Below are 26,062 nucleotides of genomic sequence, written 5' to 3' on the forward strand. Positions count from 1 at the left end.
AAAAGTGAATGTTGCTCTGTTCTACGACCTTCTTTGCCCCAGTGGTTTAGGCAAATTGCCGCAGTTATCGTTAGCGGCGCGGTTGTTAAACGGATCTGAACTCCCAGATCCGTGTGGACTTTGCTTGGCAGAAGGTCGCAAAAGGGGATCGTGACCCTGGGGGGGAGGGGCACTGCAATCGTCATAAATATGAACCAAGGGTTCTCGATTTTGATCACATGATCCCCCCCACCAGGGATGGCTGTAAAGGTCGTAAAAGTGTGAAAAATTGTCCCAAGTCCCTTTTTTTTCAGTGCTGTTGTAACTGAATGGTCACTAAACGAACTCTTGTAAGTCGAGGACCAGCTGGGTATGATTTTTTTTTTTAACGTGCTTGGTGATGCTTTCCTTTCAATCTTGCCTCCCTAAGGAGACCAAACCAGCTTTCATTTCTCACTCTCAATTTTTCCTCCCCTCCCCGTGCTGGCTGCATGGGCTCCGGGATGAGCATAGGACAAAGAGTGCCTTATTAGATCTGTGTACACATACATGGGAGTGAACCTTTTCCACATCCCTGACCTGGCATGTTTGGTGTCCTTGGTTATGCAACCTCTCTGGGCGAGTTAACATTTTCCTTGCCAGGCTGATGATAAGCCTGGTTCTTTCCCGGGACGATCAGAGTTTCCTGAAAAACAAGGGCAAAGTTAGGATGGGGAAATGAACAGGAGAGAGTAAATGGAATGGAGAAGAAGAGAGGGAAGAGAAGAGAGAGTGAAATAATGAATGGGATGGGATAGGATAGGATGGAATAGAATAAGAATAAGAATAGAATAAAATAAAATAGGAATATAGAATAGAATATAGAATAGAATAGGGATATAGAATAGAATTAGAATAGAATAGAGAATGAAATAATGGGATGGAATGGAATAGAATAAGAATGGAATAGGAATATAGAATAGGAATATAGAAATAGAATTGATAATGAAATAATGAATGGGATGGAATAGAATAGGAATATAGAATTAGAATAGAATAGTAGAATATAGAATAGGAATTTAGAATAGAATAGAATAGGAATTTAGAATAGAATAGAGAATGAAATAATGGGATGGGATGGAATAGAATAAGAATAGAATAGGAATGTAGAATAGATAATGAAATAATGAATGGGATGGAATAGAATAGAATAGGAATATAGAATAGGAATATAGAATTAGAATAGAATAGTAGAATATAGAATAGGAATTTAGAATAGAATAGAATAGGAATTTAGAATAGAATAGAGAATGAAATAATGGGATGGGATGGAATAGAATAAGAATAGAATAGGAATGTAGAATAGATAATGAAATAATGAATGGGATGGAATAGAATAGAATAGGAATATAGAATAGAATAGGAATATAGAATAGGAATATAGAATAGAATAGGAATTTAGAATAGAATAGAGAATGAAATAATGGGATGGGATGGAATAGAATAGGAATAGAATAAGAATAGAGAATAGAGAATGAAATAATGGGATGGAATCGAATAGAATAGGAATATAGAATTAGAATAGAATAAGAGTAGAAAAATAGAATAGAGAATAGAATTAGATTAGAGGAAGAATAGAATAGAATATGAACTAATGGAGTGGAGTAGAATATATAGTAGAGTAGAGAAAAGAATAGACTATGGAGTAGAATATGGAATGGAATGGAATAGCAGAGTTGGAAGGGACCTTGGAGGTCTTCTAGTCCAACCCCCTGTTCAGGCAGGAAGCCCTGCACCATTTCAGATCAACAGTTATCTCTCCAAACACCTCTTCCTGGAGCGCACGTGGGATTACAAACTTTGATTCGCCTGGAACGGGCATCCTTTCCATCCTCCTGATCCTTTCTCCCTCCATTCGCCTTACAGCTGGGGTTCACCGACCTGAACTTGGCCGAGTTTGCTGGCTCAGGGCTGACTGTCCGATGTTGTTTGTTGGAAGGATACGACACGAAGAACACCAGACAGGACAACTCCATCCTAAAAGTAAGTCCGCAGGACCTCTGGATGGAGAGAAGGGTGGATGGGGCTGAGGGATAGCGGTGGTTGCTGGAGATACCTTCATTAAAAAAAAAACATCAGTAGACTTGCAGTCACATTTTCTGTCGTTAGCTGAGCTTTGCCCCATTATAATGACCTTTCTCGCCACCGTTGTTGAGGTGAAACGCTGCCGTTGATAAGCGAGGCACACATTTGTTAAGGGATTCCGGCTTCCCCGTAGATTATTGCTTGTCAAAAGGTCACAAAATGGGGATCGCGTGACCCCTCCTCCCCCTCCCCGGACATTGCAACCAGTCATAAGTACTTCGAACGGCCACTAAATGAACTCTTGAAAGTCCAAGGTCTAGGTGCAAGTAAATGCAAATAATAAATAAAACGGTGGCCAGGATGAGAAGTTTGGCAGTTCGAATCCCTAGCGCCGCATAACGGAGTGAGCTCCCGTGACTTGTCCCAGCTTCTGCCAACCTAGCAGTTCGAAAGCACGTAAAAAATGCAAGTAGAAAAACAGGAACCACCTTTGGTGGGAAAGGAACAGCGTTCTGTGCGCCTTCGGAGTTGAGTCATGCCGGCCACATGACCACAGAGACGTCTTCGGACAGAAGTGGCTCAGCGGCTTTGAAACGGAGATGAGCACCGCCCCCTAGAGTCAGGAACGACTAGCACAGATGTGCAAGGGGAACCTTTACCTTCACTTTTAGGATGAGATAGGTAGTGTACCTAGTAACAAAACCCCGGATGCTGCTACCTTGCTTATTCTAGACAAGGGAGTGTGTTTTCTTTTTTCTTTTTAATGTATTTATTTATTTCATATTTCTTAACCCTCTCTCAGAGGGCCCTAGCTCTCCTTTTGCATCTCATTATTATTAAACATTGAAACTGGGACATAAAAACTGATAATTAATCCGTGGAACAGAAGTTGCCTCCAGAAGTTGTGAATGTCCCAACACTGGAAGTCTTTAAGAAGATGTTGGATAGCCATCTGTCTGAAACGGGATAGGGTTTCCTGCCTAGGCAGGGGGTTGGACTAGAAGACCTCCAAGGTCCCTTCCAACTCTGCTATTGTATTGTATTATATTGTATTGTATTGTAATCCAAGCGATTGTAAAATAAGTAAGAAAAAAAGAAAAGGAAATTGAAGACAGAGCAAAAAAAAAATACAAGGAAAGGGGGAAAGGTTGAGAAAAAAATAGACAAGAAAAGTAATTGCTTGGTCACAGGCTCCGTTCAGTCTATAACCTGTTTGTTTGTGTGTTGTTTGTGGGTGCAATTTTATCACACTCTTCCTTGTTTGGATTTCCGCTCCAAAGATTGTTTGGCAGAAATGACAGCTGGGGATATATTATCATGTCTTGAGTTGGAAAAGTTGCTCAGCTGGCCAGAGATCAAAATAATAGAATAACAGAGTGGGAAGGGGCCTTGGAGGTCTTCTAGTCCAACCCCTGCTCAAGCAGGAAACTATATACCATTGTGGACAAATAGTTGTCTAATCTCTTCTCCTGTGATGGAGTGCTCACAACTTCTGGTGGCAAGTTAGTTGCTCTCACTGTCAGGAAATTTATCTTCAGTTCTTGGTTGCTTCTCTCCTTGATTAGTTTCCATCAGGTGCTTTGGGTTGACCTCTCTCTCCAGGTCCTTATCAAGAGCCCCTGTCTTTTACCGTATTTTTCGGAGTATAAGACGCACCAAGATTTTGAAGAGGCAAATTTGGAGGGGAAAAAAGTTTTTGCATTCTGCAGACCTCCCAAAAATGGGCTGGTTTTTTTTGCGAAAACTGCCCGTTTTTTGTCAAAAAAGGGGCACGCATAGCCTTTGGGAGGCTTATAGAGTGATCCTGGGGGAGGGCAAAAACGAGCAAAAACCGGCCATTTTTCACTCATTTTAGCCCTCCCCAGCCCCCAGGAACACTCTATAAGCCTCCTAAAGGGTATGCACAGGCATTTTGGTGAAGGGGACGGGGTTTCGGGAGGCCAAAAATGATGTATTCAGTATATAAGACGCACCCAAATTTTCAGCCTCTTTTTTGAGGGCAAAAGGTGCGTCATATACTCCGAAAAATACGGTAATTCGTTTATTTTGCACACACTTATTTTTTCCCTTGCAGGTTGTTTTTCATGAGTTTTCCTTCTCTCTCTCTCTCTCTCTCTCTCTCTCTCTCTCTCTCATTCATTCTTTGGCAGGTTACGATTGGCATGTCCCTCTTATCCGGAGACCCTTGTTTCAAAACGTGAGTCTTTGAGGAAGCTTAAAACCCTTCAGGGCGAGGAGGTTTTCAAGGCCAGGACATCTCCGTACCTCTTGATGTCCTCTCCTAAAAAAAAAATCCTGCTGGTGGAGCCTTGGATGGAGAAGACTGGAAAGGAGCAAAACAAAAGCGAATCCAACGTGGGTCGGCCACCAGGACCAGAGGTTCTCTCTTCCAGACTTTCGGACTCGTGCTGGAGCCCATCTTCAAGGAACTTCTCTCTAGGAGAGGGTGTGCTTTCTGAACTCATTGGTAGCCTCACCATGAACAAAGACACACATTCCATTTTGCAGCTAACTAAGATTGTTGGACGAGCAGGGACAAAAACAGCCGGGGCCTGGGAAAACAGGCCCCTTGTCAGTCAACAGGAGTGCTGATTTTACCACCAGCCTACCAAGTACCTAGAAAGCGAGGGCTGGGCAGCTGACGACTTAAAAGCCAGACATCAACACACCCCAATCAACATCTAAAAAGCCGCACAGAACCAGGCACCCCATAAATACCCCATGCAGAACTGCACACACTCTTGTCAGAGCGAACTTCCCCCGAGGAATGGGCTCCAGCACGAGTCCGAAAGCTCGGAAGAGTAAAACCTCTGACCCAATCCCAGGACACCTCGATTCGCGAAAAATAAAAGAGGTGTTTTGTTTTTTTTAAAATCGTTGAACAAAGCAACAGGTGTACTGTTGTTGACTTTCCAAGGAGGTGGCTGCTGATTAGCTACCAGCAGCTCAGACATACCTGGCAGGGGTGGGGCACGCAGTAGGCAAAAGGTGTTGGCAATTCTATACCGGTAACCAAGGCAGCAGGAGAAGAAACAAACCTGTTGCGTAGGTAGGATTTTTTTATTTTTTATTTCGCAAGAATGACCTTGTCACCAGCTCGGTTGAAGTTCGCCAGTGTCACAATGGCGGCCACCCCAGCTTTATTCTTTCCAATAAAAGCCCATTCTGCCTTTTCGCAGCCCACCCTCCACGGCCAAATCCGTGGTCATCCCAGGACAAGACTCGAGCCTGCAGCTCACCTGCAAAGGGGAGGGAACCAGCCGGACTGTAACTCCCAGCACCAACGCACCGTCTTCGATCGGTTCCGTCCGTCAGAACAAGCCCAGGCCCACCATCCTGGGATCAGGTATGAACAAAGGAAATTTTCTACCCCGGTCCAAACTTTGAGAAAGATTTAAAAATGAAAGATATCAAGGCACTTCTCTTACATGATTCTCCTCGCCCCCGAAATGCAAAAACAGGATCTAAAATTTTAATAGCCTTGGTTTAAACCATTCAGCTTCTGTTGTGGCCCGCCAGCAGCCAGGAGAACTGGCAGCCGATTCGGACAGTGAGGAGGGTTGGGGAGGAACCTGGGCCAGTCCTGGAGTCTGGGGAAGGCTCAGATGAGGGCTCTGTGTCGGAGGCAGAGAGGGGTTCAGGGCTGTCTGACAGTTATCAGCTGCCTTCCGAGTCAGAGATAAGTGGGGCAGAGGAACAACCAGAGCCTGTTCCCAGTGTGAGTTGCCAGATGAAGGGAACAGCTAAAGAACAGGGGTCGACTTGGGAGGAAGGCCACAGGTGGACGATGAATGGCCCCTCCCAGAGGAAATAAAAGAGGAGCGAAAGGGGAGTGGAGTTTGCAGGAGGCAATTAGTTCGCTTCATTGTTTCGTGACTCTCCCAGACTCCTTGCCAAGTTTTGCAGAGATCGGCCTGGCAGCTCTCCAAGCCAGAAACGGTCTGTGACCGTAAATCCTCCCTTGAAAGACTTTGCTGGATGTGGAAATTAATAAAAGGGGTTTTTGTCGGGACAAGGAGTTTGCTTCGTGTTCTTGGGAAGCTTCCTTATTTCACTTGATGGGGAAAGATTACCAGCTCGGCATCTAAATTCTAATAATATTTTTTTTTCCTTTCCTGGGGTTTTGGAAGAACTGGACCAGAACTTATCAAGTCCAGAAGAAGTGTTTCATTCCGGACACTCACGAAATTCAAGCTATGCCAGCCAGCAGTCCAAAATCTCTGGTCAGTGTCCATCCCACCAAGAACTGGGTTTTCACGATCTGATCTTAGTGCTGCTCCAATTCCTAACTCTCTTACTTTTTCCAGGCCTAAAACAAAACGATACAATGATACAAATGTAATAGTAATTTTTTTTTTAATGTTTGTTTGTATTTTATCCTAGTTTAAACCAACAAGAGGGTTTTCATTTTCTTTTTACTGGGGTGGCAATGTTTAATAAATACAGGCATTTTTATCTTAGCTAAGCCAACAAGACTTGTTGGTTTTTGCTTTAATTGCATTCTTCAAAATTTACACTTATTGCTGTAAATTTGGGATATTCACAGCCCAAGGCACTGCGATGGCGTATTAGTACTGCTTTATAAAGCCTTAGTAAGGCCACACCTGGAGTGCTGCATCCAATTTTGGTCAGTGCATTATAAAAACGATGTTGAGACTTTTGAGAGGGGGGGGCAAAGAAGAGCAACTAAAAATAATTAAAGGCCAGGAGATTAAAACGTATGAAGAAAGGTTGCAGGATTTGAGTATAGCCAATCTAGAGAAAAGAAGGAGGAACATGATAGCAGTCTACCAGTATTTGAGGGGCTGCAACTAGACATACCCAGTTCCTGCAACTGTTCTTCATATGTTTTAGCCTCCAGTCCCCTAATCCTCTTTGTTGCTCTTCTCTGCACTCTTTCTAGAGTCTCTATAACTTTTCTACATTGTGGCGATCGAAACTGAATGCCGTATTCCAAGTGTGGCCTTACCAAGGCCTTGTAAAGTGGTATTAACCCTTCACGTGATCTTGATTCCATCCCTCTGTTGATGCAGCCTAGAACTGTGTTGGCTTTTTTGGCAGCTGCTGCCCACGGCTGGCTCCTATTTAAATGGTTGTCCACTAGGAGTCCAAGATCCCTTTCACAGTTACTACTATTGAGCAATGTACTACCTATACTGTACCTGTAGATTTGGTTTTTCTTGCCTAAATGTAGAAACCATCAAGGTCATCCTGACGTTCTTGTTCGCAGGATATAGCACGGAGCACTCCCGATCCTCCAGCCTCTCTGACCTGACCCACCGCCGGAATACGTCAACCAGCAGCAGCGCCTCCGGCGGTCTCAGCATGACGGTCGAATGCCCGGAGGGCGAACGGGAACACAGGTTGGAGAAGCCCCCGAGACCACCCAGGCCGAACCTTTTGTCGGACAGATCTTCTCGGTAAGGACAGTGAGCTGGAATGGCAGAGGAGAACGGCTCTTCCGTCTTCAAATAAATCTGGCACTAAGGTCATCTGGTTGCAAGCGTTGAGGATTCATTCCCTATTTCATGCCTCTTGTTGTGGCCTGCCAGTGGAGCTGGCAGCAGATTCGGACAGTGAGGAGGTTGGGGAGGAAGATGGGCCAGTCCTGGAGTCTAGGGAAGGCTCGGATGAGGGCTCTGTGTTGGAGGCAGAGATAGGGCCAGGGCCGTCTGACAGTTATCAGCTGCCTTCGGAATCAGACATCAGTGAGGCAGAAGAACAGCTGGAGCCTGTTCCCAGTGTGCGCATGCGCAGAGCTGCCAGGAGAAGGGAACAGCTAAGGAGCAAGGGCCGACTTGGGAGGAAGGCCATAAGTGGATGGTGAATGGCCCCTCCCAGAGGAAATAAAAGAGGAGCGAAAGGGGAGTGGAGTTTGCAGGAGACCATTATTTCGCTTCATTGTTTCGTGACTCTCTGAGACTTCTGGCCAAGTTTTGCAGATATGGGCCTGGCAGCTCTCCAAGCCAGAGAAGGTCTGTGACCGTAAATCCTCCCTCGAAAGACTTTGCCGGAGGTGAATGAGAAGAATTCACAGTCAATGAATAAAAGGGTTTTTTTCCCTCGGGACAAGGAGTGTCTGCTTCGTGCTTTGGAGAAGCCTCGGTGAGAATGCCTTTTTTGTTCCCTTCTCTTCCTACAGAAGGAAAAAGGATTCTGTAGAAAGCCATCCCACCTGGGTGGACGACACCCGGATCGACGCAGGGGACATTGTGGAGAAGATCATGCAAAGCCAAGATTTCACCAACGTCAGCAACACTGAAGGTGAGATGCCCCTTCCCCCCAAAAGAAACTTTTCGCCCCCGTTTTCCTCCATCCCTCATGCAGTTTTCCAGCTTCACCACCAAATGGAGCCTGCCTTGAACTTCATCTCCCAGAATTCCTAAGCCTTGGCTGGGGGATTCTGGGATTCAGAGGCCAAACCGCTGTGGCCGGTGTTCGTTTGTCAGGCGCAAGCGGCCAGAGCTGAAGAAAGCAAGTTTATTGTTTACTGCCTGAGTATAGAATAACAGAGTTGGAAGGGACCTTGGAGGCCTTCTAGTCCAACCCCCTGCTCAGGCAGGAAACCCTACACCACTTCAGGCAAATGGCTATCCAACCTCTTCTTAAAAACCTCCAGTGTTGGAGAATTTACAATTTCTGGAGGCAAGTCCTTCCGCTGGCTAATTGTTCTCACTGAAATTTCTCCTTAGTTCTAAGTTGCTTCTCTCCTTGATTAGTTTCCACCCATTGCTTCTTTTTCCTGCCCTCAGGTGCTTTGGAGAATAGCTTGACTCCCTCTTCTTTGGGGCAACCCCTGAGATATTGGATGACTTCTATCATGTCTCCCCTAGTCCTTCTTTCTCTTAAGCTAAACATACCCAGTTCCTGCAACCGTTCTTCATATGTTTTAGCCTCCAGTCCCCTCATCCTCTTTGTTGCTCTTCTCTGCACTCTTTCTGGAGTCTCCACATCTTTTTTACATCATGGCAACCAGAACTGAATGCCGTATTCCAAGTGTGGCCTTACCAAGGGCTTATAAAGTGGTATCAACACTTCACGTGATCTTGATTCTATCCCTCTGTTGATGCAGCCTAGAACTGTGTTGGCTTTTTTGGCAGCTGCTGCACACGGCTGGCTCCTATTTAAGTGGTTGTCCACTAGGACTCCCAAGATCCCTCTCATAGTTACTACTATTGAGCAAGGTACCACCTATACTGTACCCGTGCATTTCGTTTTTGTTGCCTAAATGTAGAGCCTTACTCTTTTCACCCTTGAATTGCGTTCCATGAATCTTTCCAGTCTGCTTGCCTTCCCCTGGAAAAGGCCAGATTCATAGCTCTTGGGCAAATTCAAGCTTTGTGCCTCCGGCAGCTGCGCATGGATTCCAAGCTAGGCCCTTGCTTGACCTCTCCTTCCAGCCGAGTTGGCATTTTCCCAACATCTTTTAAGAAAGGCTCAAATATTTGCCCTCCTGGATATCTCGGCAATTGCAATCCTCTTCCTTTTTGTCTTCCAGATAGTAACCTGAGGCTGTTTGTGAGCCGCGATGGCACAACGACCTTAAGCGGGATTCAGCTAGCTAACAGGTACGATCCTACCGCCGTCGCTTCTCGATACTTGGGGTTTAAGCCTCTCTTTAGGAGAGATGCAGGATTTTCTAAGTGTAAAAAAGGACATGGTAAAGGTTCCCCCTCGCACATATGTGCTAGTCGTTCCCGACTCTAGGGGGCGGTGCTCATCTCCGTTTCAAAGCCGAAGAGCCAGCGCTGTCCGAAGATGTCTCTGTGGTCATGTGGCCAGCATGACTCAGGCGCACGGAATGCTGTTCCCTTCCCACCAAAGGTGGCTCCTATTTTTTCTACTTGCATTTTTACGTGCTGTCGAACAGCTAGGTTGGCAGAAGCTGGGATAAGTCATGGGAGCTCACTCCGTTACGCGGTGCTAGAGATTCGAACTGCCGACCTTTCTGATCGACAAGCTCAGCATCTTAGCCTCTGGGCCCCCACGTTCCTTTCTAAATGTACATTTAGGGCCCCAAACCGGTCCATGTTTCTTCATTTTAAGTCAAAATCTCTCCCTTCCCTTCTTTTAAACCACAGATCCCTCCATCACAGTGTCTTTCTCTTCTTCTTTTTTCCCCTGCAGAGTCTCATCTGGAGTTTACGAGCCAGTGGTCATCGAAACCCATTAAATGTGAACTAGATGGGTGGTCCCGTCCCCTCCCGGATGGAAACCCGTCTCAGCATTTTGGGTGGGTGGTCCTTTCCTCCCCACCCCACCACCCCGTTTTCCTCTTCTTCCTTTCTTTTTTTAGTCTTCTCTGCACATAACATTCCGGGCAGGACTTCTCGATTTTTTTTATTTTTGGATCCAAGCACTCCAGACCTGCCCAGAGGTACTTCATAAACAGGCACTTTAGGTGGGATCTGGGAAGGTGTAAACGTTGACGATCTTCAGAAGGACGTCAGATCAACCGTCTTGCCACGTGCAACGGCTCCCTCGGAGGGACGGCAACTCAGGATGGCAATTCTTGTGCCGAGCACCACAGTTCGGCGAGCGTGGCTTGACCAATCCTTTCTCCCCACCTAATTTACACCCCTGTGAACGCTTCCCTCTTCCGTCCAATGGGAAACGTTGCTAGTCATGACCATTGCGAGGATTCCGGAGGGGTTGACCCGCATCTCCTCTCTTGCATTTATCCCTCCAAGGTCTGAGACCCAAGGAACGGAGGGCCAGCCTACGTCACCGCTTTGAACCGGAGGTCCTCCCCACGTTCTTGTCTTTCATAGGAAGCCCCTGGTGTGTTTTTGGTCTCCTCAAAATCCTCCTTTCAAGCATCGGTGCGCCGTGGGAAGCTTTGCAGATGTTGAGTGCTGTTGTAGCTTGAAGTCCTCCTTCTCCTGCAGGACAAGGAAAGGGGATGATCTTGGCCAGCTACCATGCACTCTTGAAGAAGCTCAGATATGCCCAGGACAAAAAAAAGTTTGGACTTTCCTCAATGAGAACCGCTCTTGACTTTTTTCATTATTATTCTTTTTTTTTTTTTTAAAGAACAGTTGTTTTGGGTAAAACACACATTCCCTGCTGCAAGGTGGAGAGACGTCCTGTGTTCACTTGGTAGTAGAGTAGAAGACTATCCCCTATCAGTTCCAAACATCGTTGCCTTCCAGACGCAAAACACATTGGGCTAGGATTCTCCTCGCTTGGGTTTTGATTTGAAACCAGAGGCCTTGAGCATCGAGAAGGTATCCAGAGGTCCTCCTTTTCCTTCCGCCCAAGCGTGCGTGGAGAAGGTTCCATCACAACAGGCCAACATGCGCTCCCTTGCTTTCCCCATAGAGCGTGTGGAATCTGTGCTGAGCGCAAACTCCATAAGCAATGAAATGGGGAGGGGTAGCATCAGCGATCATCACTCAACTGTGTGTCCTCAACTGAGTTCTTCCACGTTTGGAAGGTTGGGGGAGGAGGGGGGGAAAATCCCTGGATTTGTCTCTCCATCAGATGGAGTCTTTTATTGCCCTCTCCATCCAGATGTTGAGATTTGTGTAGGAAACACAGCAAGCTTTAGCGCTTGGTGTAGAAGCAGTGAAGCTGTTAGCTGGTTTTCCTCACGTTGTGTTCTTGCGTTGTTCTTCTGCAAGCTACATCTAGAAGACCTGGGCAGTTTCATCCTGGCCTGTCCCCCCCGCACCCTTCACTTGTTGCTTTTGAGTGTGTGTGTGTGTGGGGGGGAAGACTCAGGTTTTCCCCATTTCAAGAAAGTAGCTTGAATAGAGGCACCAGTTGAGTGGATTCACACATACATTTCACGTGGTTTAGTAATGGCTTGGGGTGTCATCTCCCCCACATGCCTTTAGACGACTGACTGCTCTCAAACAAGAGTGTGCAAATGGAATTCAGAACAGGATCAGGAATTGGGGAGAGGGGCACACACGGACATCACAGGCCAGCCCTGGGGTCCCTTGAGTGGTAGCAAAGGAGTCAGCAGTGGTGAAGATCTGCCAGAAGTTGGGTTCTTCACCCAACCACTGACCAGAACTCTCCTCTCCTATCTCAGCTGAGCTAGCCATGGTTTGTATGAGTTGAAAGACTCCAACCCAGCTCGAGGCCACTGTGTCGAGCAGGTCAGAGAGCCCTCAAACCCTCCCTGACCATCTCAGGCCGATCCTGATCTTCAGCAAAGAGGAAAACCTGGGGAACGGTCTAGAATCTCCAGGATAGACCTGGGAAACTTCCATCTGGAAGTTGGTGGCCTTGTGGAATCCTTGCACAAGCATGTCAGAAGAGCTTTTCTTGACACCGCCATTCACATGCGTCTTTGCTAAGAAGGACCTGGTGAATTGGAAGAAGCCCAAACTTCTTGAGATACCTCTGTTGGCCTCCAGTGGCCTGTCCCACCCACGAATGGGTAAGGCAGTAGGGCTTGAGATATGGGGGGTTTTTTTTTCCTCCCTGGTGGGCAGATTCTGTTGTCTAAAGATATTGGTCACACCTAAGCCAAGCACTATCTGGGACAATTAACCTAGAAGAGACCACTTGGAAAATGGGTTGCTTTTCATTTGACCTCCTTACTCCACGGTTAAACTTCTTTCTCCTCCCCTTTTGATTTTTTTGAAATCTATTGATTTTTTTTTGTTGTCAATCAACCCAGCTGGCTGGTGTTAACGTGCATTTTGGAGGGAGGTGGGGGGGGGGGTGTTGTTGTTTAAATCATTGTTTCACTGCTTATAGTACGTTGTCGGGCTGTTGTTTTATAATTATGTCCAACTTGAGCAGGGAGAGAGGGAAGCAACCAGAGTTTTTGATTTCTCTAGTTTCTCGGCTTAGTTTGCGTTCCTTTGACATTTGGGGGGTGGGGGTGTTTCCAGCTCTCGCCCATCCAACCGGGATCAAAAGAACCAAGATGCGGGCGAAACCTCGGAACGGCGCCCCCAATTGAAGGAAGAGGGCACAGCTGGATTCTGTTCTCCTTCCACGCACAGTGCCAAGTACATTGACTCGTTTTGGGCTTGGTTCGGCATCAGGGGAGGAAAAAAAAAAACCTCTTGGATCTTTGGAGCAAAAGTTCTCAAGAGAGAAGAGATGAGCTATATTTGGAGAGGTGAGGAAACACTCCACAAACACACACTAACGCCCCCTCCAATTTTGCAAAAAGTGAGGCCATAATTCATTTCCCGCGAAGAATTCGACAACGTCCGACATCGCAAAGAAAGCATCTGCCTAGCTTGGTGCAAAACTCGCACCCTTCTCAGTCCCGTCCCGTCCCCCAGCGCCTAATCTCTTCAGAAAATGTATTTCCTTTTTTTTAATTGTTATTATTAACACATTTTTTAATAGTTTGGGTCTCCGCGGTGACCCACTCCCAAATGGCTTACTTGCTTCGTTTTATGCTTCCTTCTGCAGTTCAAGTTCCCCCTTTGGAAAAATAAAAGTTTTAAAAGGAAAAAAAAAACAGAGCAAAACTTGACCGAGGCAGCTGGGCTGCACTCATACCTGTATAACCTCTGGAAGGTGATATCCTCCTATTCCCGCTAGGTACGGATCAGGACGCCCCCTCCTGGAGAGGGGATCCACCGGAGAGCAGATCTCTCCTTCAGGTGATCTCAGGACCAGTTAGAAGAAAATGCCATTTCCCCTTAAGCAACTTTTCAAGTTGGCTACCTTCTTTCTTAGGCTCTGTAGACAGAGCTGGTCTCTCTTAAGAGGCACAATAATTTCTCTTGATACCCAAACTTTGGGGCTGTCTGGTTTTTCCCCCTTGGGAAAAAATAAATAAATCTGACTTTCCCCACCTAAGCCAACTTCAAAGCTGCACAACCTTCCCCTCTCCCCTCGCCAGCTTCTAAGGACAAAGATCCTTTTGCCCTGACTCCCAAAATCAAACAAACTTGGAATGTAAAAGAATAAACTCGAATAAATTCTTCACCGTGCTTTGAGAAAGTGACGTTTTCTTAAGTTTGCCGTTGCTTTTTAAGCCCATATTTTTCAGGGGTTTGTTAAGAAGAGAGAGAGATAGAGAGAGAAAAGAGATCGCGTTTTATTTTCTTGGAAAGCGAACGAAACTTTTTAAGAGATTCTAAAGGCACACGCGATTTGTATTCAGATATTTCTATTAAGCAGGAAAGATATTTTTGGAAGAGAGAGAAAAAAAAACAGGACTATGCAAAAATTTAAGGTAGAGAATTGCCGGAAGAGATAGTTTTGATGTGCTCTGAACTTTGAAATCTGAAAAGTAGATTAAAACTCAAATCCTTAAAAAACATTTATAGAAAAGATTTTTTTAAAAAAAAAATTCCTTCCACCCACCCCTGCTTCTCTGTTTTGAAATATATTTTCAAAAAGTGTTGATCCCGGAGAAGAATCCGTCATAGATCTGCATATTCCCCTGTTTTAACTCGTTCTTCTAGTATTTATCATTTTTTGTATTGGATGCTGTGCTGTCTTTGATTCCAACAGTCTTGGTTTTGTATTCTCTGTTACCTGGTAGAAAAGCCACAGTTACAAAAAGAAGAAAAATCACTATAAAATCAAATGTCGTGACGGTTTTGGGGGAGCGGAAATAAAGATTGGGTTTTCTTTGGTACATCACAATTAGCGTCTGTGCTGTTCTTTTTGTTTCTCGCTGCCGAAATCTTCACACACACACAACTGCTCTTAAATCCTGGAGATTATGTGGGTGCAATCAACAATTAATGTATTTTTCAGAGTATAAAACGCTCCAAAGTATAAGACGCACCTAGCTTTTGGGGAGGAAAACCCAAAAAAATATCTGCCCCTGCTTCCCAGCAATTTGCCTCCTTACAGCAAACAGCCTCTTTCAGTTTCAGCATAGCCTGATTAGCACAAGCAGCTGATCGTTGATTTGCTCGGCCTCCCGGCGATCAGCTGTTTCAGGCTGCAGGGATTGCCATAGCCCCGTAATGGCAAACCTGTGGCACGCGGAGCCATATTTGCCGGCACGGCAGCTCTCCGCTCCGGCATGCTCCAGCTGATTTTTGGCATTCTGGTTTGCCTGTTGGGCCATTTTTCACCCTCCCCAGGCTTCAGGAAACCCACGGGGGGGGGGGTGTCTCACACATGCGCAGGGGAGTGGCCATGCAATTTTGGCACACCTTTAGAAAAAGATTAGCCTATCGCCGCATTTGCGAACGCCATTTTTGGCCTCCACATCCCTTTTTTGGCTCGTTCCAGGCAGCGGTGATCAGAATGGGGCACATGGAGGCCAAAAATGGGAAGAGCACCCAGAAATGCCAGTTGGTGCAAAATGCAGTGGCCGCACATGGTTTTGCGCAGATCCCAGTGTGCGCATGTATTGCCTCTCCTGCGAGAGCTGCATTGGCTGCCGATTTGCTTCTGGTTGCAATTCAAATGTGCTGGTTGTCCTCTTGAAAGCATGGCTTGCGACCAGGTGATCTGAGGGACCGTCTCTTGCAGGTCACAATCTACCTGACGACCAGAGGACGGAGGCAAGGAATGCTGCTGGTCTCGTCCCTGAAGGAGATACACCTGGTGGGACCTAGGAGAAGAACCTAGGCTCCCTTTCTCTGGAACATCATTTCCCCAGAGATTAGAACAGCCCCCACTCTCACACACTTCCAGAAGGCGCTAAAGACCTGGTACTTCCAGCGGGCTTGGGGAACCCAGAGCGTGATGGAGCCCATTGAGTAGCTCATGTGATCTGCTGGTGGCGGGATGGGAGGCTGATTTTATTATATTAATTTACCTGATTCTTTTCTTAGTTTTATTGTTTTTTTTAAATGTTTTAAATTATGTAAGCCACCCTGAGTCGCCGTGTGCGAATAGGCAGCAATACAAATTTAATTAATCATCCCCTTGGATTAATACCTAGTTTCTTGCCCCCAAAAGATTTGACAGACCCATGGACTCAAACATCAAGAGTCAAAGTTCTGTCCTTACACTTGCAAAGCCATTATTTCAATTTATCCACGAGGTGCTAAATTAGGGAAGAGGCTACTTCTGAGAATGCTAAGCAAATCACCCAACTAGGGATGTGGTGGCTCAGTGGCTAAGACACTGAGCTTGTCGATCAGAAAGGTCGGCAGTTTGGCGGTTCGAATCCCGAGCGCCGCATAACGGAGTGAGCTCCCGTGACTTCTCCCAGCTTCTGCCAACCGAGCAGTTCGAAAGCACGTAAAAAATGCAAGTAGAAAAATAACCACCTTTGGTGGGAAGGGAACAGCGTTCTATGCGCCTTCGGCGTTGAGTCATGCCGGCCACATGACCACGGAGACGTCTTCGGACAGAACTGTCTCTTCGGCTTTGAAACGGAAATGAGAATCGCCCCCTAGAGTCGGGAGCGACTAGCACAGATGTGCGAGGGGAACCTTTACCTTATTATATAATTATATATACCTGTATTTCCTTACAGGTAGTCCCTTACGTACAACAGTTCAAAATTATAACGGCACTGAAAAAAGCGACTTATGACCGTTTTTCACAGTTACGGCTGTTCCAGCATCCCCCATGATCATGTGGTCAAAATTCAGATGATTGGCAACTGATTCATATTTATGACCGTTCCCATGTTCCTGGGGTCACATGATCCCTTCTTACGACCTTCTGACAAGCAAAGTCCACAGGGGAGCCCGATTCGTTGCCTTGTGACTAATTTTACAACTGCAGTAGTACACATTACTGTGGCAAGAAAGAATCATAAAATGTGGCCAAACTCACTTAACAAATGTCTCACTTAGCAACAGAAATGTTGAGCTTCCTTGCTGTTGTAAGTCAAGGACTAGCTGTAATTGTTCTTACTAGCTTACCAACTGCAGTGATTCACTTAAAAACGGGGAGGGGCAAGAAAAGTCGTACAATGGGGCAGTATTCACTTAACACATGTCTCACTTAACGTAAATCTGGGGCTCCGTGGTCATAAGTCAAGGACTACCTGTTTAAGGTAGACAGCACCAAAAAAGAAATTGTGCCCTTCATCCTCTTACTATCCAAATTGCGTTACATTGCAGATCTCCCTAATCCACCCCCCCCAAAAAAAAATTAAAAATTAAAAAAAAATTAAAGCAAACTCGGAATCATTTCTGACTCTTCACTATTGAATAAGTCTTTGATTTGCCCGGGGAGTTTTTTTCCCCCCTCAAAAGTTTCAGCAAGTCCAAGTAGGTGCCCCTCTAGCACTTTCCTCTGGCCCGAACTCTACTGTCCGTGGGAAACTTTCGCACGCCCTCTCCGCTCCTGATTGGCCAGCGTGGCCGGAAGTAGGTCATCCTGGCTCAGCTCGCAGAGCCAAGTTGCAGAAGAGCGAGGCGGGCTTGGCGGATTGCAATGGTGAGGCTCGCTTTTTGCAAGGGGGAAGGGTCGTTTCGGTTGCTTTTGCAAAAGGCTTTTTTGTTGCTGTCTTTTGCAAAACAATTGGGAGGGAGGAGAAAGTGAGAAGGCGCAGTGCTTTGGGTTAAAAGTGTGGGGTTTGTTCATTGTTATTTTTAATATGGAGTTGCCTGTTTCGACTTGGCTACACTGTCTCCAGTGGTGTTGCCTTCGGAGCGCAAAAACCTTGCAAAAACCCATGCAGGGTGACCAGATTTATTTTTATTTGATGCGTGTTGTTTTATTTGCTTTTGCGAAAAGTAACCACCGAGAAATTTGAAAGCCATAAACTTGTAGAAAAAACACTGTTTGCTCTCCCTTTTAATAAGAAGGAGAAGAAGAAGAAAGAAGAAGGAAGGAGGGAGGGAGGGAGGGAGGAAGGAAGGAAGGAAGGAAGGAAGGAAGGAAGGAAGGAAGGAAGGAAGGAAGGAAGGAAGGAAGGAAGGAAGGAAGGAAGGAAGGAAGAGGAGGTCACAAACAGACTACCTACAACGCCACGACCGAGTTGCTAAGATCATTCACTGGAAATTGTGCCAGACGTTTGGATTTGAGTACAGCAAAAACCCCTGGGAACATCAGGTTGAGAAGGTTCTAGAGAATGAAAAAGTCAAGATCTTGTGGGATTTCAAAATCCAGACTGACAGGCACTTGGCCTACAGCACACCTGGCATAACAATAGTTGAAAAGAAAAAAAGTTTGGTTCATTGGCACTGCAATACCTGGTGATGCACGAATTGAAGATAAACAGCAAGAAAAAAAATCACAAAATACCGGGACTTGCAAATTGAGGTTGAGCGACTGTGGAAAAAGAAATCATGTGTTGTCCCAATTGTAATTGGAGCCCTTGGAGCAATACCTAAAGGGCTACCTGGCTATTTGGAAATTCTAAATTTACCTGACTTGAACATTCTGACCCTACAAAAAACCACCCTACTTGGAACAACTTATATCCTCCGACGTTACCTTAATAGTTCCTAGGTCCTTGGTTAGGACTCGAGCTGTTAGGCTACCAACCAGCCCCAAAGGCTGTGAATCTCACCAAAGATTAACAATAACAACAACAACAACAACCAGGAGATGCTAGAGTCGAAGAAAACGAACTGGGAAAAATCACGAAATACCACGACCCGGCTATCGAAACTACCCGATTATGGATGAAACATGTAAGAGTGATACCCATTGTCATCGGGGCACTTGGCACCATGTCCAAGAATTTTATAAGATACATCAGCAAATTGCAGCTTCCTGCAATAACACCAGCGGAACTGCAAAAACCTGCGCTACTCGGAACATCTTATATTTTAAGAAGGTACTTGGTTGATTCCTAGGACGCTGGCAGCAACCCGTATCAACCATCAGCACCAGTCAATGGTATTTGTGATACATTTTTGAACGTTCAGTTGACTGAGTTTCATGTTTGATGAAGAAAATAAGACTAATATTAATAATTCTTTATTGTCAGCGCACAACATATGCACAATGAGATTGATTGATCTCAACATATGTACAATGAGATGCATTTCTTTAAAAAAAAAGAGAGTCCTGCTTATTGAATGGAACTTCCTTTTCCAGTTTGGAATGAAATAAATATTTCTTCTGCTTTTGTTTTGTTTTCAGGCCACGGTGAGTGACCAATTGGTTGGGTATGGCTTAGTGACCTTCAGCTTGGTTCTCTTCGCCTACTACACCATCTGGATCATAGTCCTGGTACGTCCTGAGTTTTCTCCAGCATTTATTTTATTCATTTATTCATTAGTTTGTCAAACATGTACAAGATAGCAGGACATAAGTATGAACATGGATGTGAGCAAAGGAAGTAAATACAGATAAATGGGGACAGTAGGAAAGGGACGGTCGGTACGCTGGTGCGTTTATGCACTCCCCCTTTACCGACCTCTTAGGAAAGGGGTGAGGTCCACAGTGGACAATTTGAGATTGAAGTTTTGGGGGTTTGAGGATGTAAAAACAGAGTCAGGTAGAGCATTCCAGGCGTTGACCACTCTGTTGCTGAAGTCGTATTTTCTGCAATTGAGTTTGGAGCGGTTAACCTTGAGTGTGTATCTATCGTTTTCCCGTGTGTTATTGCAGTTGAAGCTGAAGTAGTTGTTGACAGCTAGGACGTTGTAGCAGACAATTTTGTGTACTGTGCTTAGGTCAGACCATGGGCAGCGTAGTTCCAGATTGCCCAAAATTTCGAGCCTGGTGGCATAAGAGATCCTATTGTGAGCAGAGGAGTGGAGGACTCTTCTCGTGAAATACCTCTCGTGTTAATTTGATTATTTGTGGGCCATCAAGTTGATTTTGTTTCCACCCCCCCTCCTAACAGCAAACTGATTCATTGATTTATCTCCATGATGATTTATTGCTTGCCTGTTCTTTCAAGGCTCCCCACAACGTCCCCATCACCACTGGAACCGAATCCATCCATCTGCCTTATTCTGGTCATTTTCTTTTTCTCTTTCCTTCCACTTTTCCCTGTATTAGAGCTCTTTCCAAGCAACCAAGTTTCCAAGTTTTTCTGTGTGTCTGGATGGATGGATGGATGGATGGATGGATGGGGAGGGAGAGGGCGGGGAGAGAGAGATTGGGAATAGAACATACTTATAAATTCAGGTTTTAGATTTTGGCAGAATTTTGCTCTCCGAGCTTGTTTCAATTTAGTTTCTGAACATTTTGTTACCAGAGTGGGTAACATCATCAGCCCGATTTTCTTATGCTATTCTCCATCGCTTTATAAATGTCTTGTGTTCCAGTTGGTCATGTGATATAGAGATAGGGATTCAGCCAACTAGATAGATAAACAGACAGGTTGAGTGGATGGATAAAGAAAGAAGGAAGGAAAGAAAGAAAGAAGGAAGGTGAGAAAGAGATGATGGAGAGAGCAAGAGAATATAGGATAGATAGATGATACATGATTACATGATAGAGCTATGGATAGATTGAAAGATAGGTAGATAGGTATGTAGATGATAGATAGATAGAAAAATAGATAGAAAGATAGATGATAGATAGATAGATAGATGATAGATAGATAGATAGATGATAGATAGATAGATAGATAGATGATAGATAGATAGATAGATAGATAGATAGATAGATAGATAGATGATAGATAGATAGATAGATGATAGATGATAGATAGATGATAGATAGATAGATGATAGATAGATAGATAGATAGATGATAGATGGATGGATGGATGGATGGATGGATGGATGGATAGATAGATGATAGATGATAGAGATAATGGAGAGAGAGAAGATAGATAAATAGACAGACAAGAGAAAAAGAGACACGATGGAGAGAGATATATATACAATGGATAGATAGATACATGGATGGATGGATGGATGGATGGATGGATGGATGGATGGATGGATGGATGGATGAATAATCTGTCCTCTTAAACAGCTATGAACAATCCAATTCCCCTTCACATGGGACGAGAACACCCAACAATGCAACTTAACTTGAATTATTATTAAATGTCTACCCTGCCCATCTCACTTAAGGGACTCTGGATGCTTTACCACCACATAAATAAAACCATATCAATCTAGGAATAAAAAGCACAGCTTAACAATGCAGCTTATGAGAGGGTCCTTGGTGCTCTCTGAGCTTGGCGGTTTTCTTGCAGACATTTCACGACCCAACTAGGTAACACCATCAGTGCTAGAAGGGAATGAAGGAGCAGGAGGAGAACTGTGGGGTCCTTGGTGCTCTCTGATTTCAGCTGTTTTCTTGCGGACGTTTCACAACCCAACTAGGTGACATCATCAGTGCTAGAAAATCCACCCAACGTTGGTTTTTTTCTAGCAGCTACCACTCTGCCTACCTATTATCTACAGAAGATGCCTTATGACGACTTTGCCTTATCAACGTATAAATTTAATAAATAACAAGACAAGTTGCTATATTTGAGGGACCCATGGAAAGATTTTCCTCTGCTCGCTTGTTGATACGATAGTTTTTATCAAACATTTTCAAGTTTAAAAAGAGCAAGAAAAAAATGAATACAAAACAGATAAAACCACAAACGACATAACAACATAATGTACTTTTACAGCTTTCCACCTCAGCATGTATATTCTGCTTTTGCGATTTATTTGTATTGCCTCCTCTTAGTTTTTAACAACTCTAATGATACTGTAATAATCATATTATAATCAAGTGGTATAGTGCATATAATCAAATTTTACATGCGTGCATTTTTCTTCATCGTATATTCGATAGTTTTCAAAACTTTTCTTTCTGATTTTGGCTTCTATTCTCTAGCCACTCTTACAGTCTACTCCAAATTTTATAATAGCCTGACTCTTCTCTTCATTTTAACTCCATGGTCATCCTGTCCATTTCAGCGCATTTGTTTACCATGCAATTGTGTGTGTGTGTGTGTGTGTGTGTAGTTTTTTGTTTCCAATTTTGTGCAAAGGCGATTCTTGCACCGATGAGCAAGTGTAATGTTTTTTTTTTTAATTATTTATTTATTTTTCTTCAAAAAAAAAGACAAGACAACACATACAGAATAAGAGCAAGGAGGGGGGAAAAAAAACAACTTTCCTTGATTTCATCAAGCATGTCGTTGGTTACAAGTTTTTGTGCAGCGCTTTTTACAGTTAAGAATAAAATCACTGATTATCCATGAAACATAACTAAATATTTCATTGAGCGTTGTGTGTTCAAATTACTATTAGTATTCTTTCATTAGTGACAGCCCTTATTTCCTTAAATCCATAATTATCTATTAGGTAACAGTAAGTCTTTATAGAGTTATAATATCGCCTGTCTCTAAGAAATAAGAACAAGGATTAAGTCAAGAGGTTCCCATTAATTCATATTACACATTTATACTTTCAGTTAACCATAATGTTTTCAATCATCCACAACTCCAAATATAATTTTCCATTGTTAATTATCAATCCATATAGTCATTAGATATTTCAATTCATATGTGTATCCATTGTTCATTACATCATCATTAGTCCATTTAGTATAGCAGAGATCTTTATGTTATAAAATAGTCGCTACCTACAATTATACCTATAGTAAGTGTAATGTTATATATTGATATTTCTTATCCATCTCTGGGCCTAATATACCAAATAAACATAATTCTGGTTTCAATACTATCCTCTGTTCAACCAATCCTTAATTTTAAGCCAATATTTCCTGGCGTCGTTGATACGTTTTCTGTTTCTCTCTCAGCCCTTCATTGAAAGTGACCACCTCGTTCACAAGTACTTCCTACCCCGAGAATATTCAGTGATCATTCCTGTGGCGGCCGGACTGGTATTGCTGCTATTTATTGGTGAGTTTCATTCCAGTTTGGGGGCGGCTAACCCAACGGGGGGGGGGGGAGCCTCGAAAAAACATAAGAAACCCCTGAAAATACTCCGTAGGTTATTTAGAAAGTCTTCCTTGCTTCCTTTGATCTCGTTTGTCTGATCTGCTCTGCGGAAACCTCGACCTTTAATATTTTATGTATATTTAAAATAAAAAGTTTATCTAGCCCCCCTCCCCTCCCCTGGCACCACACGAGCTGAAACAGCGATCAAAACCTAAGGAAGGAAAACGGAAGTGAAGGAGAAAAAGAAGGAAAACCAGGCACTTAATGTAACATGTAAACAAATAAACCAATAATGATATCCATTCATCTATTCGAACCTTAGTGTCCCGTTATTGGCTAGATGTTTATTTCTTTTGAGTTTTAATTAAGCATCCTTTTTTGGGAGGGGGGGGGCAGTGAGAGGGACGCGGTGGCTCAGTGGCTAAGACACTGAGCTTGTCGATCAGAAAGGTCAGCAGTTCGGCGGTTCGAATCCCTAGCGCCGCGTAATGGAGTGAGCTCCCGTGACTTGTCCCAGCTTCTGCCAACCTAGCAGTTCGAAAGCACGTAAAAAATGCGAGTAGAAAAATAGGAACCACCTTTGGTGGGAAGGGAACAGCGTTCCGTGCGCCTTTGGCGTTGAGTCATGCCGGCCACATGACCACGGAGACGTCTTCGGACGGCGCTGGCTCTTCGGCTTTGAAACGGAGAGGAGCACCGCCCCCTAGAGTCAGGAATGACTAGAACATATGTGTGAGGGGAACTTTTACCTTCTTTCCAGTGATCACATATGAATCCTGGGTGCATTTTTATCTACAGCTCGTCCTCGACTTACGACAATCGAGCACAGCATTTCTGTGGCTAAATGAGACATCAAAGGAAAATATTTGTAGCTCAGGGTAGAAAGGAGGGGTCCTGAGCTACAGGCAAGTTCAGAGAGCATCAAGCGAGATGTTTTTAAAGTGAATTTTGCCCCTTTTTCTGACCTTTTCCGCCACAAAACGAATCCCTGCAAGTGTTAAGTTAGTAACATGATTCTTAGGTGAATCTGATTTCCCCTTGACTTGGCTTTCCGGAAGGTTGTAAAAGGGGATCTGCAAATGAACTTGCTGTAAGTTGAGGGCTCCCTGTATTTTAATTTTTCTGTTTTCCTTTGACCAGGGCGTAGAAGATTTCTACTTTTCCTTTTCTGTGTCTCCTTAGGTACCTTTATAACGATCGTGATGTGGAAGAATCAGAAATCGGAAAAAAAGACTGCTTGAACAGAGAGAGGAAGAGGAAGATGGGAGATCCCTTCCAGGGTTCAGTTTGGGGGGCGGGGGCGACGGTGCGGCAATCAGCAAGATATTTGGGGGCCAGGATTGATCCCATCCTCCCCCACCCCATCCAGGCACGGATCGAGTTTCCAAACTGTGAACCAAAGAGAATCATTTTGCAGAGATCTCTACATTTGTGCTGCCGAATCTGAAATCCCAGAGCGAGGTTGTTGTTTCTTAAGGGTCCAAATTTAGCCCGGAAATTCGATTAGGACTGTCGTTTACTAGGCCCCGGTTCTAGTTGTGTCTTGTGTCTGTGTGTGTGTGTTTTTTTTTTAAATCCTGCTTTTCTCCTGCATCGTCTCGTGTGACTTTTGTGGTGACTTTTGAGTCTCTGGATTGCATTGATCTTTTCTCGTGCGAGCGCCCACTCAAACTTGTAACTCGCCCCCGAGGGATGGAGACATCCTTCCAGAATTGCCCTTCGGTTTTTCCAGCATAGGGAGAAACCTATTCTTGTCACAGATCGGTTCTTCTTCTTTTTTAAATGATTGACCTCTCGAGCCAAGTGACCGTTCAAATGATGTTAATGCGTGCTAATTGGAAGCTTCGAATGACCCCGTTAAACAGCAATTACAAATAAGGTCCACTCCTGTCACTTAGAATGCTGTAAAAAAAAAAAAAACCACGCACAGTTCAAAAGACTTGTTCAAAAGTTTCTTTTTTCACTCACAAAAGCATCCTCTGCTGATGTCCTCATTAAGTCCCGGGGCACAAAAGTTTGTTTACTGGATGAAGGAAGGAATCGCAAAGACGTCCTGTGATGTTTCATTATAGCACCGCTGTCTAGTTTTTTTAGTTCATCCCCCAAAAAGGAATGGATCATGTTGTTAGTTGCAAATCATCTTGACCCCATGGACAATGTTCCTCCAGGCCTTCCTGTCCTCTACCATCCTCTGGAGTCCATTTAAGCTCACTCCGACTGCTTCGGTGACTCCGTCCAGCCACCTCCTTCTCTGTCGTCCCCTTCTTCTTCTTTTGCCCTCCATTGTTCCCAGCATGAGGCTCTTCTCCAGGGAGTCCTTCCTTCTCATCAGGTGGCCAAAGTCTTTGAGTTTCTTCTTCAGGATCTGGCCTCCTAGAGAGCAGTCAGGGTGGATCTCCTCTAGGACCGACCGATTGGATGGCCTTGCAGTCCAAGGGACTCGCAGGAGTCTTCTCCAGCACCATAATTCAATGGCCTCCATTTTTTGGCGCTCAGCCTTCCTTATGGTCCAACCTTCACAGCCATCCATTGCAACTGGGAAAACCATAACCTTGACTAGACACACTTTTGATTGGCAGGGTGATGTCTCTGCTTTTTAGAATGATGTAAGGGGGGGGGGAAACACAGTTCAAAAGACTTATTCAAAAGTTTCTTTTTCACTCACAAAAGCATCCTCTGCTGATGTCCTCGTTAAATCCCCGTGCAGAAATGTTTGTTTACTGGATGAGGGTAGGAATAGCGAAGATGTTGTGGGGTGTTTTGTCATAGAATTGCTGTCTTAATTTCTTTAGTTCGTTGTCCAAAATGAAATGGATCATCATATTTGTAATTACCTTTTAACTGGTCCCCTTTGAAGTTTCCAATCTTCACTTTCATTGCATTTTTTTTTAAAGAAAAGTGAGAAGGATTAATGTTTGTGCATTTGCATTAATAATTCAGAAAAGATTTTGAAATACAGATGTGCATAAAATGGGGGTTCCCCATTCAAATGTTTCCCTCACCAAAATACATTTCTGGATCTCGTTTTCTGCAACATAGCTCCATTCCTCAGTATTCAAAACTCAGTTTTCTCTCTTAGGGGCTTGATTATGTGAAGAAGTCGAACAATAAATATATTTTTTTCTTGTAGTAATTTGGTTTTCCTGCCTCTTCTGCTTCCGGGTGATTCTCGGCGCGTTGTCGGAGAATGATAAGGTTGTGGACTTTGTTTGTGGCTTTGGGAGGGGCTGTTCCAGGCCTCCTCCTACAGTCCATTTTCATTTTGCAAAAAAAAAAGTTTCTGGTCCTTAATAAAGAGAACAACCCAGGAAGCAGAATTCTTATCAACTCTGGCTGATTAAAGAATGG

General features: G+C 44.4%; 2 protein-coding genes across 2 annotated transcripts in view; both read left to right on the forward strand.

The window, feature by feature from the left end:
* EEIG1 (estrogen-induced osteoclastogenesis regulator 1) overlaps positions 1-10,343 on the forward strand; it is a 35,392-nt gene extending 25,049 nt beyond the window's left edge. Inside the window, exons 5-12 of the mRNA XM_081967300.1 lie at positions 1,885-2,001; positions 4,194-4,240; positions 5,223-5,389; positions 6,174-6,266; positions 7,274-7,463; positions 8,186-8,307; positions 9,542-9,611; positions 10,171-10,343. Of these exons, the coding sequence (XP_081823426.1) occupies positions 1,885-2,001; positions 4,194-4,240; positions 5,223-5,389; positions 6,174-6,266; positions 7,274-7,463; positions 8,186-8,307; positions 9,542-9,611; positions 10,171-10,216 (852 nt within the window). The 3' untranslated portion in view covers positions 10,217-10,343. The remainder of the gene's footprint in view (positions 1-1,884; positions 2,002-4,193; positions 4,241-5,222; positions 5,390-6,173; positions 6,267-7,273; positions 7,464-8,185; positions 8,308-9,541; positions 9,612-10,170) is intronic.
* A 6,864-nt stretch (positions 10,344-17,207) lies between these two features.
* DPM2 (dolichyl-phosphate mannosyltransferase subunit 2, regulatory) lies at positions 17,208-25,843 on the forward strand. Its single transcript, XM_081967750.1, has 4 exons — positions 17,208-17,328; positions 18,985-19,074; positions 22,573-22,675; positions 23,897-25,843. Exons 1-4 carry the CDS (start codon positions 17,326-17,328, stop codon positions 23,953-23,955), a joined length of 255 nt encoding a protein of 84 aa, XP_081823876.1. The 5' UTR covers positions 17,208-17,325; the 3' UTR covers positions 23,956-25,843.
* The last annotated feature ends 219 nt before the right edge of the window (positions 25,844-26,062 follow it).

This window comes from Natrix helvetica (assembly GCF_964273705.1).
Source record: "Natrix helvetica genome assembly, chromosome: 15".
NCBI classification, from domain to species: domain Eukaryota; kingdom Metazoa; phylum Chordata; class Lepidosauria; order Squamata; family Natricidae; genus Natrix; species Natrix helvetica.